Source organism: Sceloporus undulatus, chromosome 2 (assembly GCF_019175285.1).
Source record: "Sceloporus undulatus isolate JIND9_A2432 ecotype Alabama chromosome 2, SceUnd_v1.1, whole genome shotgun sequence".
Lineage (NCBI taxonomy): Eukaryota > Metazoa > Chordata > Lepidosauria > Squamata > Phrynosomatidae > Sceloporus > Sceloporus undulatus.
Window position 1 is genome coordinate 143,143,487 of NC_056523.1, and position 15,000 is coordinate 143,158,486.

The following is a 15,000-nucleotide window of genomic DNA, read 5'->3' on the forward strand; positions in this document are numbered from 1 at the left end:
TCTTCAGAGGGGATTTGCCTTTGCCTTCCTCTGGGGTGGAGTGGGTGACTTGCCCAAAGTCACACAGTGGGTTTCCACGGCCAAGTGTGGATTCAAACTTTGGTCTCCAAAGACATAGTCCAACGCTCAAGACCAAAAAATGCTAATGCAATTCTAGGTTGAGAGCCCGTATGGTGTACATGGTTATGTGCCTTCAAGTCACTTCCGATTTGCCACAGCCCTAAGTAGAACCTATCACAGCATTTCTTGGCCAGGGTCTTCTGAGGAGTTTGCAGTTGCCTTCCTCTGAGGCTGACTGTGACTTGCCCAAGGTGTCATGGCTGGGCTGGGGTTTGAACCCTGGTTTGCAGAGTCATAGGTCCAAAACATGTGGCAGAAATAATCCATCTGAGACCACTTTAACTGCCCTGGGTCAGTGCTAGGGAATTCTGGGAACTGTACTTTTTGTGTTTTGGACCATAGGCTGGCATACTGTCCCTCAATCAGCCCCAATTGCCTTGGCCTTTGGGTTGCCCCATCATCACAGTGTTGCGTTGGGGAAAGGCTTCGTGCTGGGGGTGCTTCTACACAACTTGGCCACATTTGAGGCCATTTTAACTTCCGCTTGGATTGGCGTCTGAGCCATTTGTGGCCTGAAGCAGCAAAATGTCGGCCCTCTTGTCATGAGGATGGCACTCAGCAAATAAATAGGGAAAGGCCACTCTGCCAGGGAAGGGCTGGCTGAGGCAGCTGGCTCCTGGCCACGGGGCTTCCTGGCTGGGGCAGATCCAGGGAGGGCCTGCTAGGCCCAACTCCAGGCACCGGGACGGTTGCCATGGCGACAGGCCGCCTAGCCCCGGCCTCACAATCTTGAGCCCCCTCCCCGCTTCCTTCTGCCGCTTGATCAGAGGCCCCGCCCCTCGTTGCCAAGGAAGTGAGGTCACACAATATGGCGGCGGCTGGGCCCTAGCTGCGCTGAGGGGAGGGGGATCCGGGTGTCTCGGGGAATCGGCGTCCATCCTCCCCGGCGGGGCCTCGCCCTCGCCCCGGAACCGCTCCGGCGCCCAGAGACCGAGCCCAGGGCCGCCATGGTGGCTGTCTTTCCACGGCGCTGAGTCCACGGTCCGAGACGCAGCTGGGTTGGGTCCTCCGAGCGAGCCCCCACCGCCGCCTCGATGGAGCTGAGGGTCGGGAACCGGTACCGGCTTGGCCGGAAGATCGGGAGCGGCTCTTTCGGGGATATTTACCTCGGTGAGGAAGCGCCGCGCCCGAAGGGAGGGAGGGAGGGAGGCCGGGAGGAGGGGAAGCGGAGGGCCCTCGGAAGTGAGACCCAGCTGCGTCCACACGGGAAGAATAACCCGGGTTGGCCCCGCTTTAGAGCTCCGCTCTGGGCCCCACAACAAACTCCGACTCCCAGGATTCCATAGCTAAGAGCCAGAACCGGGTTTTTTTCTCCGGTGTGGATGCAGCCTCACACTGCAGAAACAATCCAATTTGACATCGCTTTAACTGCCATGGCTCAGTGCTATGGAATCCTGGGAATTGTAGCTTGGTGAGCTATTTACAGCCTTGTCTGTCAGAGAGAGCCCTGGGGCCACAACAAAGTATGATTCCCCAGAGCTCCAAGGCATGGAGCAGTGACAGTTAAAGCGGTGTCAGCCCAGATCTCTTCCGGCAGGCCTTTCCTTTCCTGAAGAGTTAGCAAGGAAGTTGGGCCCACTCTGGTCTGGCTTTTGCCACAGCTACTGCCTTCTTGTTGTCCTTTGGAAGGATGCTGGGGTTGTCTGTTTCAACATGTAAGCCTCCCTGGTTCTGCTACACAGAGAGGCAGCGAATAAATAAATATTGTGATTGTTATGGACACAGCTGCCATTGGTTTCCTCAGGAGTTACTCCGAATTAGGGCCCAGTCCCTTCCTCATGAAAGCAGATATAAGAATGCGGGAGCCTGGCTGGTAACTTCCTTCATGACCTTCCTTCCCCAAGCAGCCAAGCACACAGGCCTGGGACTGGGAAATGGAGATAGATATAGAGACAGGACTACTGCGGCAGTATTACTGGCATCGACATTGTTGGTGTAAATAAGCCCCTCTTTTAAAAAAAGAACTTAAGAGAAGTCAAACTATTAAACGTAATGATTCATTGAAGGTGTTTTCAGCTTTTCCAAAACACATCTAAAACCCAGTCTGCTCAAGGACTTTGGGTACAGCAGTCGAGTTATGCCCACCGCCGCGTATCATTTGGCTGAATTGGCCGCCACAGGCGTATGCCGAAGGTGCCCCTGGTTGGCCATCCAAAGGGAATCCAGGCAGCACTTTTAGTGATTTAAGTGGGATGCCCATCTCCATTCCATATCTTACGTATCTAGTCATGAATTCGTGTCTAAATTTACTGGTGTGTTCTTGATTATGTCTGATGTTCCTCCCTTTTTGGTGGAAAGGGTGGCATAAATAAAAGTTGTTGTTGTTGTTGTTGTTGTTATTGTTATAAAGGCCTTTGGGAGCAGAACAGTTCTGGCTTCTTTAGAGTCTGGGTCTGGGCAGTATACTGGGTTTTCACATTCAAAGTGGGCCTGTGTTGGCTGCAAGGCCTCCAGGAAGTAGCTCAGTTTTACAGAGAGAATTGCCCAATTCTCTGTGTTCTTCTTGCAAAATCGCCCCATTTATGGCTTGTTGTGCCTTCTGCTTCTTAAAAAAACCTTTTAAGTTAAAAGGATGGTACGCTTGTTTTGTTCATTCCTAGGAGAAAAATAGGATTATTTTCAACCCAGTCCCCCAGTTTTGATGACAGTGTAATTGTGAATCTGAGCCAGCGGCCTGCTAACTTACATCTTAGGCGATGAATCTTTAATAAACCCCTAGGGATGTGGATTTTCTCTTGCGTCCTGTATGTGGAAAACTAGTCATGGTGTCTCCTTTCAAAGTAATAGGCTTTATGCAAAGGTAAGCCAGAAAAATATCTTGATGGTTTAAATCAGTGCAGGCAAATAATTCTAGGTTCAGTCCCACAAAGGCTTTTATGCCTATGCATTGCAGTACAGTATATACTTGAGTGACTGTAATAGGATTGCTGACTCTGCATAGTATCCTACAAGGGAGACAGCCAATCCAAGTCTAAGCACCTATGGTTTAAAATATACCGATACAGTGGACCCTTGTTATACGCTGGGGTTTGGTTCCAAGATCCCCCGTGTATAACAAAATCCGTGTATGCTCAAGTCCCATTAAATATAATGACATAGCAAAATGGTGTCCCTTAGAAAAAATGGAAAATCAAGGTAAATTTATACTTTTTTTGGAACATTTTCAAACCATGTATGCTTGAATCCGTGTATAAAAAATCAGTGTATAAGAAGGGCCGACTCTATATTCATATCAGGAGAAGTGAGTCCATAGCAAAAGGTTGCTATCTCTGTAGACAAAACAATAGAATGTGGATGTGTAATGACATTAAATAACTTGTGGTCTTTTTGACCTTAGCTGTCTTTCAGTAAGGGTATGAAAAATCAACCTTTCAGTGAAAGTAGCTGTACCTTGTTTCTGATCAGATGCTCATTCAGGAGACTGTGGGGGAAATTCATGTTCTGGAATCCTTACTGGGTAATGTGTTTGCTTCTTCCCCCGTAAATCATAAACCATTTAGACTGCGTTAAAGGATTTCCACTTGCTGCACGCTACACAGAATTGTTATCAATTAAGTGTTAGTGGCGTAGTGCTTCTATAACTATATTTAAGGGTATGCACCCGTCAGAATGAAGGACTGTCATTCTCCTATAATTAAAGATGTTGTGCAGATTGGAAAAACCTTGTGTATATAGTCAGAAAGGTCTTTTATTAATCTTGTCCCTAATAAAATGTTCTATCTAGCTGTCAGACCTGAAGCCAGAGGCTCAACTCAACTCAATCTACTGTAGAAAAGAAATATTAAATTTCTGTAACGATACTTTCTCTCATTTGTGCATTATTAAAGATGTGTGGCTTGGCCTTCCTGTAATGGTCTTCAAAGCAGCCATTATAAATACATTTTTTTAAAATGACATATAAAGGTTTAAAAATCTGTTCAGTACAGTAGCTTTAGCAAATAACTATTTACTTAGTTACTGTTTATTCTCTTGGTTGTCAGATTTAAGATTAGATTGAGATCTGCCAGAAAATCCATTACAAAATACTAAAGATTGTGAGACTTCTTTACAGTGCCATGTTTCTGATATTTATTAATAGTAAATATCTCATTGAAAGTCACTAACATTTCAAACTGTAAACCTGTATCTGAAATCTGACAGATCAATTCAATCTTTTTTCATCCCAGGTATTTTCTAAAAAATTAATTAATGTCTAATATTCACATGAAACTGCATAGGAATCCTGGTTTTGAATTGTCAGAACTCTTTCTGCAATGCTTTCATCTACAAATAACATTTTCCATCTTTTAGTAAGGTGTTTTTATTTTGCTACTGCTGAACCAGCATTATGCATTAGTTAGCCAACATATTTATTAGAGGTGGAGAATTCTGTCTTGCACTTCTTTGGTACCAATTACCAGGCTGCTTCAGTGTTTCCCAGGACCTGAACTTTAGCCAGCTTTTATTTTCTGAAGATTTGTGAGATGCTGCCCAGTCACTAAGAATTTGTTGGCAGAAAATGTGCTTACTTAACAAGGGCTTCCTCACTCAGGAATCTGTAGCAAAATATGTATGGTTGCAGATGAATCATTCTTATTCACTGCATAAAGAAGACATTAAATATATCCTGCAGTTTTGCATGATGGGTTTAATATTTTCTATACCATTATGCATTAACTATGTAGTAAATATCTAATTCTTTAAACAGCTTGCCACTTTCCTCCTTTGTAGCCCTGTATGATTACAGGATGGAAGGCTGAAAGTTGGGGTAATGTGTGTTATAAGACAGCGTCTATAGAGAGGAAGAGTGTGTGAGACAGAATAGATGCAAATATATATTCAAAGCCACAGTTCAGAGATCTGGAGCTGCTTTAATAGCACAGCTCTAGAGTTGCATACCTTTAGCAAAAACAAAGAAACAAATGGGAGATTTATTGGTTATGTCTTGTTGTCCTAAGTCAAGGGTGGGCAAAGTACAACTCTCCAGATGTCACTGGACTCCTAACTCTCTTCAGCCTTAGCGAAATTAGCAAATGGTGAAGGGTGCTGGGAGTGGCAGTCAGGCAGTATCGGCAGGGCCTCATTTTGCTCACCTTTGCTTTAAATAGTAATCTTACTTGCCTCTTGCACAAAAGCCTTGCATGTGGTGACAAACAAGAGTAGTTTCTGTGTTGCTCACTGAGATTACCTGTGAGAGCCACCCACAATATGCTTCAGAAGGGACAGAGGACTCACTGAAATCAGCTATTGAACATGCTTAATTCAGGCAAGGTTTACCAATGATCTGGGATAATATTTAGGTGAAAATATGTTGGACTATGACTCTGGAGACCAAGGTTCGATTCCTTGCTTGAGCATAAAAAAATCCACTGGATGATCTTGGGAAGGTCACACTCTCTCAGCCTCAGAGGATGGTCATGACAAACCCCCTCTGAAGAAACTTGGCAAGAAAAGCCTGTGATAGGTTTGTGTTAGGGTCTCCATAAGTTTTTAAAAAATGACTTGGAGGCATGCAACAACATGAGGAAAATGCATTAATAAAGTATTTGAGCCTTTCTTTATTTTTGTTAACTATGGCGCTTTACAGACTGCCCAAAAGAGTGGTCTGCTGGCACCTGTGTTAGCTGCGCGAGGGAACTGCAGCGGACAAACCACTCGGTTCCCCAGCGCAGCAAGAAGAACCCGCAAAAAGCGTGTTCTTCTTGCTGCGGCGTCACAAGGACACCAAGATGTGCAGACGCTAGGCGTCAGTCACATCAAAGTGGCAGCGCCCATCTGTATAGGGCACCGCCATTTTGACGCCCTCGTTACATGCGAGGGGCAAGGCGCATCAGGAAGCGCCGCCCCTCATGCGTAACGACGGCCCCAATAGGGCCCGTTTGGAACGCGCCTATGTTTTGTAAGATTCAAAGAAACATTTCGCTGTTTTTATGCATTCAGGGGGTATTAGACTGGTGTTTTTTGTGTTATGTGTCATTGTTTTGATCGGTGACTGGGGTAGAATTTATGTGGCCTTCCAGATATTGAACAAGTTGTAGCCTTCCTCACCATTGTGTATATTAGCTAGAGCTGCTAGGAGTTGCAATTCAACAACATCTGGATGTGTGTACAATTCCCACCGCTGTTATATGCCATGTGCCAGACTGCTTTTTAAAACCAAGGGGACTTTCAAAGGCAATTTGTAGTGTGGTATGTTGGTTACTCTTTAAAAATGGACAAAAGATGCTCTTTGCAGCCTGCCCATTATGTTCTTTGTGAAATGATATGCAGCAAACTTCACTGTGGCAAAAGCTTTTCACTAAGGGAAGCAAATATTCTGAAGCTTTTTCAGTTATACTTGTGTGTCCCCCCCCCCCCCCCAGTATTAGGTTTCTTTCAAATAATCAGCATCAAATTAACAATCAGTTAGAATTGCCCATGCCATTGTATTTCCCATTTCTATGGCCTGGTACAAACGGGCCCGAAAGGGCAGGCTGGGGCAGCCTTTCGTTGCTGCATGGCTAAAAAGCGACTCCATTTTGCACCGCCGCAAGCAGCCTGCAGCAGTGCGAACACATTACTGCTGTACTGCTCCATTTGGACGCAGCGCAGCAGCGCTGTCATCGCTATGCGCACCATCTATACGGCACTGCGCAGCAATGCTGCCCTAGTCACATGCTAGGGTTGCGGAGCGTGTGGGCACTCCGCCCCGAGGCAACCCTAGCACATGACAAAAGTATCATTTCGGGCCTGTTTGTACTGGGCCTATGTATGGTTATGAAAGCTGGACAGTGAAGAAAGCTGATAGGAGGAAAATCAACTCATTTGAAATGTGCTGGAGAAGAGTTCTACAAATACTGTGGTCTGCTGAAAAGACAAATTGGTAATTCCTAGAGCATATCAAGCCTGAACTCTCCCTAGAAGCCAAGATGACTAAACTGAGATGGTCATACTTTGGATACATCATGAAAAGAAAGGACTCACTAGAAAAGACAGTTATGCTTGAGAAGGTAGAAGGCAGTAGGAAAAGACTGCATTTCAGATGGGTAGACTCAGTCAAAGAAGCTACAGCTCTGACTCTGCAAGACCTGAGCAGGGCTGTTGATGTCAAGGTGTTTTGGAGGTCACTTTAAGTCAAAGTCGACTGAACATTCACTAACAACGAGGACAAAATAATCAGGACAGGGTCTAAAATGCGTCATGTGTGTGTGTGTGAAAGCTACCAGTGCACCATAACAAATTCTCTAAAAGCAGTTGTCCCAAATTCTGCCAAAGTAGCAAAATCCACTTCTACTGTAGCTATTTTAAAATGAGCTTTTAGCCATAGTTTTTAGCTTTAAAGTATCATTTATTTTCTTTGTTATCTAATAAACAATTAGTTAGAAGTTTATTAGGTAACAACGTAGATGTGTGGTAGAAGTATCTTTTTTAGCCATTTTAAATGCAGTTAAGCAGAAAAGCTCACAAAACATGCAGATGAAGAACAAGAATTCCCATTAAATTACAAACAAGAAAAAGAAGCAGGGTTTAATTTTAATTGTTTTTGATCTGGAAGAAGCAGCAACAAACTAACTTTTATAATATACAGTGGATCCTTCTTTTACACAGGGGTTCCATCCCTGCAGATGGCAAAAAAATTAACAGTTGCGGCACATATTATTCAATGGGGATGATATGTTCACAGGCATGTGGTCTGCATGCATGTGCCACCAATGAATAATATAGGATATGGCGATGTGCAGTGGTCAAATCCGCAGATTGCCAACCCACCAGTACAAAGGGTCCACTGTACACACATTATTCATTCTGTAAACACTGTCCTTTGTCTGTTTTCAAATCTTACGGGTCACTCTGTGACTCTATAGGTCCTGAGAAAATGAAGTGTTAGTTCACTATCTGTTAGACTCTTGGCTTGATAAACCATCGGTCAGATATATAATCACAGTTCTGGTTTCCATTGCATTTAGCCTGTCTTGAATTATGACACTGAATTCTCTTTTCTCCTTTAGGTACTGACATAGCAGCTGGAGAAGAGGTTGCCATCAAGTTGGAATGTGTGAAAACCAAACATCCTCAACTTCATATAGAAAGTAAAATTTACAAAATGATGCAAGGTGGAGGTAAGCATAATTTTTATGGCAAACCATATGGGACTTATATTCCATCTATAGACTGAAAAGAAGATATAGAACAGGAACTGTCTGTAAGAGAATGCACTGTCATTGTTCCTGCCACTCAGTAGGGATTTGCTGCCAAATATTTTTACTTTGTGGAATGCATTACAGCATAATCCTTAACATGTTTCCTTATAATTAAGTTTGAGTTCATTGGGCCTTACTTTTACATAAGTCTAGGTGGGATTGCGGCTTTAGTTTTCATTCTCATTGTCCCTGTATGGGAGGGCAGGATTCTTGATTGAGAGACTGCCAGAGTTATTTCACTAAGGAATACCCAGTGATCCCTTAGGTGCTGCACAGTTTGAATAAGATTAGGGTCAAACACACTGCACAGTGTATCACAGATTGTATAGCCTAAGACACCTGTTACATTAGGTATAGCTCTCTTTAGGCATTTGCTGAATATAAGGGAAAGAATGGGTTCATCTCTTTACATCATTACAAATATTCTGATTTCCATATAAAACTTTGCCTGTCTTTGAATATAACATTTAACCCAAATGTTTAACATTATTGGATAACATTGTTTACATTATAACATTCAGAAAACATTTGGAAAAAATTATTTGTCCAGGACAAGAAAACTGTGGGAACTTGACATTTCTGATATTGGCACACTGAGGTCAGGCAGCAGAGAAGATGGAGAGACTGGGCAAACACTTCTAAATTGGGAAAAATCACTTGGAACAAACTGTAATAAGACTCCAAAAAATTGCTTATAGAGTAAATAGCACCAATTAAAAGCAAGTCCATATACAGATATACCATAGAATGCCTTTTGAATGCTAAACATTTAGGTGCAGTGTAGAGATCCTTGTCTTGCATTCTAATTTGACAGCTAGTAATTTAATGTGCTTCCACCATACCACCCTGAGCATGTCTGATGTTACCTGATTTTGGAAGCTGATCAGGGTTGAATGATTAGTGCTTGGGGTGAGAGACCACTAGGGGAAAAATCCTACCTGAAACCCTGGAAATCAATTACCGCCACTTAGAATTGGCAGTTCAGGGATAGATGGACCAGTGGTTTTACTCAATATCAGGCAGTTACCTGGAGTGAAGTTGACCAACACAATCATAGTCTGGACCCTGGTTTTTGCCTTCCTAATTGAATTTGCTTACTTCTTAATGCTTGGGTAGGAGATTGATCATACTGGAGCACATCTATGCAAGCTGTCTCAATTCCTTCCTACAGTTCTTGTTGGCTCTTAAGGAAAATATTACCTGGAATCCTGTTGAGGAGTTACAAATGCATAAGCTAGACTTTGCATTTGTAATTGTTTGGTATTCATATTTACAACTGTGATCCTATTGCCATGATTGCAAATGCTATCCCCCAAACCTTCCTTAGCAGCAAGCAACTCCAACAAATGACTGAGATCGGCAGGTGATTGGGGTGTGGCAGGGTGACATTTCCAGCCCCATTCCACCAGTGAACTGCTGAATGACAATCAGTAGCAGGACCCATATCACAATTTCTTGGCATACCATAGTTTGCTTGTAGGTTAGAGCTGGAAACGTCATCTTGCTGTGTCCCTATTTCTAGTGGAAGAGAACTCCCATCACTGGGTGCAGTTGTTGGCTGTTAAAATAGGTTTGAGGAATTGGATCAGGAGACTATACGCAATTACATATTTGTAACTACGTTTGTGATCTTGGAGCTCAGCCATCAGGGTTTTTTTTTTCTTTCTGAAAGAGAAATGTACTGTGACAGCTGTTTTTTGCAGGTGTTGGAAATGTACAAATAATCAAATTTCACTTGTTCTAGTTGGTATTCCCACAATCAAATGGTGTGGTGCTGAAGGTGACTACAATGTCATGGTGATGGAATTGTTGGGACCAAGCCTTGAAGATCTCTTTAACTTCTGTTCAAGGAAATTCAGTCTCAAGACAGTCCTTTTACTTGCTGACCAAATGGTATTAAAATCTTTTGATTTGTCTGTTCAGTGGGGTGGTTTCCTAGCTATCTTGGCTTAAATTGTTTATGTTTGCTTTTTATAGTTGTGAAGTGGGGGAATCTGTGAGTCTATTCTGTTAGAGACCAGTGACAAAGGATACCAGTTAAGCTTTTTTTTTTTTTCTTACCAGAGCGAACAAATATACCCAATACTGTATGAAGAAAGTTTCATCAGTTATTTTTGTCACTGAGAATGTGACCATGTAGCTGTAGCAGGAAATACATTTTATCCCTTTTAAAATGTGCCTTTACCACAGAGTGGTTTTGGGGAAGAATTTGAAGTTGGTATCTCTTTGCAGGGAGGGAAACTTGCAAAATCTATACATTTCTTATGTTAGTATTTGTTATCGCTTGTGGAACAGGCTAGTTTTTAAAAGAAACATCAGATCTTTAAATCAAATCATTTTTTATTGTTTTTGCTCATAGACTGTTACAAGACACTTTTTTGCACAGTTATGGCAGGGAAGGTTGCGCCTCCCTTTCAGCTGTAATCACTCTGTTCCCTTAAATTCCAGACAGCCTCACATCGTTGTATATGTAGTCTGGTTCCTAGAACAGGTTATTTCTTTGCTGTGCTTCAGCTGCAGGTACTGGGACCCAGGAAGGAAACCCATTTGAGAAGCAAACTAAGATTGGTGTGTACGTGTGCATTAGTTATACTTTCAAAGTGAATTAACGAAGACAGTACTCAACACAATAAGCAAGAAAGATAGCATTTAAACCTGCCTTTGAACAGAAGTAGGAATTTATTGTTGAAGCCATGTATAAGGGACCAGTGTGTCGTTGTTTTAAAAGAGAGGTTGCATTCATTAATTCTGAAATCATGTTTTACAATTAGATAAGTCGAATAGAATATATTCATTCGAAGAACTTCATCCACCGAGATGTAAAGCCTGATAATTTCCTGATGGGATTAGGCAAGAAGGGCAACCTTGTCTACATCATAGATTTTGGGCTGGCCAAGAAATACCGGGATGCTCGAACTCACCAGCACATTCCATATCGTGAAAATAAAAACTTGACAGGAACTGCCCGCTATGCCTCCATCAACACTCATCTTGGGATTGGTAAGATGGTAGCATACTCAGTTTCAAATATATGTTTTTTATAAATGTTCTTTCAGAAAGAGATCTTGTGTATAATTTCTGTCACATGATAGTGAATCAAATGGAATATGAAAAATGGAATATGTTTTATTCCAAAGCTGATGATATTAGATGGCCTTTTCTTTTGGCTCAGAATTATACTGGTGGGTATATTTGAAGTTGGAAATATTTCCCGAGGGCACATTGTAAACCTTACCTGAGGGTTTTGATTTGTGTTCTTTTTTGTGTTCACTGGCATACAAAGGCAAGAATCCCATTGCTGTGCACATTTTCCAGTCGCAATAGAATTCTTTATCATAAAGGAGACTTTTGTTTTGAGAGATATGAAAGCACCTTGTCTTTTACTCAGGCCTTTTATTTTGTAGTAGTCAAAAGTAGTGATTATCCTTGAAGGCTATTGGATCAGTTGTATAAATTATCTCTAGCTACTGGTGGTCTAACTGTCTTTATACAGTACACCACTTCTCTGTCCTTTGTACAGGTTTAATGCAAGGGATACGTTCTGGGACTGTTCGTGTAGAACAAAAACCATGGATAATCATGAATTCTATTTTTCCTACTCAAAATGCATGGCATGTTGGGTTTCTGGTGGAAGCATACTGTAAACTCGCACTGGAGGACCTAGAAATGCCTAGAAAAGTGGCCCAAGACATCATTCATTTTTGGTAGGAAAAAAAGGGTTTGTGTTTATTCATGATTTTTGTTCTACACACACAGTCCTGGAACATATCCCGTGTTTTAAACAGGGTTTTACTGTACTGTGGTCTGGCTTGCCTAAGATGACTACAGGGCTCCACATATTTCCTTGCATGGCTCCCCTAAGATCTCCTTAGAATTTAGAGAATATGGTGAAGCGGTCTCTTCCATCACACAAGCTAGCAAGAGAGTGCATAAGATTGATGAAAAATGATCAATTTTTCCCCAGTTCTCTAGCACAGGCACAGAGTTTGAGGATGTTGCCAATGACAACCATAATTAATGGCTGGATATTAAGACAAGAAAAAACTTTCAACCTTCCAGCTAACAAGCCAGTGGATGGGTGTATCAATGAATGAACCAGTATTTCTGTAGTAATTTTGACAAGATGACATTTGTATTCCACCCAGTTCTAAGTTAACCTTTAGGACTAATTACAGGAGAAAACCTTGTTCCTTCCTGAATTATCAGCAAGCTTAAATTAACCATTTAGCCATGCAGTTTTCTTTAATATGAGCTTTTTATTGTGTTACCTGTTGCTTTAAACAGCTTTTAACCATTTCACCAGATGATAGATTCTAATGGCTCCACTCTTATACTCCTTGTAGAACAATCTCGCAGAGATGACTTGGAGTCCTTGGGCTATGTACTCATGTATTTTAACCTGGGCTCCCTCCCCTGGCAGGGACTAAAGGCAGCTACAAAAAGACAGAAATATGAACGCATCAGTGAAAAGAAAATGTCTACACCCATTGAGGTTTTGTGTAAAGGATACCCGTGTAAGTTTATTCTCTGGAATAGATTTCTTAAATTCTAAAGCTAACTTTTTTGTGAAGCTTGCTTTTAACTTGATCTTGCATCTCCTGTTACATAACATTTAACTAATGTGAATTGTGTAATCTTCACCTATAATGGTTTAATGCACATGTGTTCTCTGCATTGTTTGTAGATAACTTTCTTTTATTCCTGTATTCCTCTTCCACGTGGCAGAGAGCTACACTTGGTTTATGTATTTGTTTCTCCTACCAACATTGTTGGTTGATCACACAAATGGCCCACTGCATACATAAGAAAAACAAAGTGCACATTTGCTTGGCACACATACATGTGACATATTCATATTTGCTAGCAAGATAGGGGCTTTATTTAGTGCACACCTAGGTACTATTAACTTCACAGACTGCGTTTGGCTTTCCAGTTGGAAAACTGGAAATACTTGATTGAACTGTTTTGTCTAACTATGGCCTGTTACAGACTGCCAAAATAAAGCTGCTTCAAGTCTCTTTGGAGGTATGCTATTTAAATGATGCATGGATCCTAAGAGTCCGGAGGTCGCGCCAAAGCCACACTCCATTCCTAAGCACTGGAGTGCAGCTTTGGTGCAGCTTCCGGATTCTTAGGATGCATGCATCATTTAAACAGCATACCTCTAAAGAGACCCAAAGCAGCTTTATTTTTTCAGTCTGTAACAGGCCAATGTTAACACCTTGAATTTTTTGTCCAAGACAGAGAAAATTGCTCTCTACTCTGGGAAAGAATAGATATTTATACTTGAAGTTGAATAGAATAGAGCCTTCTCCATTCCATTTTACATTGCCTCTGACTATCATTGCAGTGTGATAAAGTATTATCCAGAGTATGATATGCCCATCATTATGAACGAGATCCCATTTTGTGGGGGGGGGGGGATGACATTGCTTGCATCACACATCACAGTTCTGTCACTTCAGTCATTAGACAAGCACTATGGAGTGGAAAAACAGTGGGCAGATGAATCAGTGTGGTTCCTTTTCTTTGCGCTGACTTTATGGTAATATGATCCGAACTTCTTATTTCAGCTGAATTTGCTACTTACCTGAATTTCTGCCGCTCGTTGCGCTTTGACGATAAACCAGATTATTCATATCTGAGACAATTATTCAGAAACCTCTTCCACAGACAAGGCTTCTCTTATGACTATGTCTTTGACTGGAACATGCTTAAATTTGTAAGTAGCCATTATTACATTTTTTATAACATAGGAAAATGAAAATATCTTTGAAAGAGTTAGATCTTGCTTTGCATTAAATAATTACCCCAAAACCTAACAAGATGTCAGTATACTCTTCATGTCGAGCTATAGTTATAGAGATGCAGTAGCTGAGTATTTTTTTTTTCTTTTTGTAGCAATGAAGCAAGCTAATAAAATTTTTGCAAGTTAATAAAGTTCATCTTGCTAGTTACAAGTACTGCATACTACAAATACAGGACCTCCTTAGTGTTTTTTTGAATTTGTAGGAAATGATCACTTTATGTGAGCTTTCAAAAGAGGTAAAATGGCAACTACCGTATATTCTGTCATATAAGACGACTGGGCGTATAAGACGACCCCCAAATTTACAACTTAAAATAGAGTGTTTGGGATATACTCACCGTATAAGACCACCCCTCTCTTCCATGATAAGTTAGAAAGGAGCTGAAGGCGCACACAACAACAACAGCAGCAGCAGCGACAGAGGAGAAAGAGGGGGAGGAGAAAAAAGGAGAAGGAGAAAGAAGAAAAGGAGGGGAAGAGGAGGGAGACTCCATTACACTCTGAGGAAGGAGTGTGTTCCATGTTTGAAATAACAGCATACACAACATTATTTCACCTGCCTCGACAACTCCTCCTGCCCTTCCTTTTGGTGCATCTACACTTTAGAATTAATGCAGTTTGACACCACTTTAAGAGCTGCTGCTCCATCCTATTGGAATCCTAGGATTTGTAGTTTTATAAGGTCTTTTGCCTTCTCTGCCCAAAGAATGCGGGGGGGGGGCTGCTCCAAACTACAAATCCCAGGGATTCTGTATGGATGGAGCCGTAGCAGTTCAAGTGGCTCCTATTGGAATCAAAGCCCAGGAACCTTTGTGCCAAATCAAAACGTGTTAGGCTGCAACTGCACTGCAGAAATAATCCAGTTTGACACCCCTTTAACTGCCTTGGCTCAGTGCTATGGAATTCTGGGAA

At 41.9% G+C, this 15,000-nt stretch overlaps 1 protein-coding gene across 1 annotated transcript in view; it reads left to right on the forward strand.

Moving 5' to 3' along the window:
* The first annotated feature begins 906 nt into the window (after positions 1-906).
* The window catches only part of CSNK1D (casein kinase 1 delta), a 61,757-nt gene continuing 47,663 nt past the window's right edge, over positions 907-15,000 (forward strand). Inside the window, 6 exon segments of the mRNA XM_042449247.1 lie at positions 907-1,230; positions 8,088-8,198; positions 10,024-10,172; positions 11,051-11,279; positions 12,623-12,793; positions 13,853-14,001. Of these exon segments, the coding sequence (XP_042305181.1) occupies positions 1,155-1,230; positions 8,088-8,198; positions 10,024-10,172; positions 11,051-11,279; positions 12,623-12,793; positions 13,853-14,001 (885 nt within the window). The 5' untranslated portion in view covers positions 907-1,154.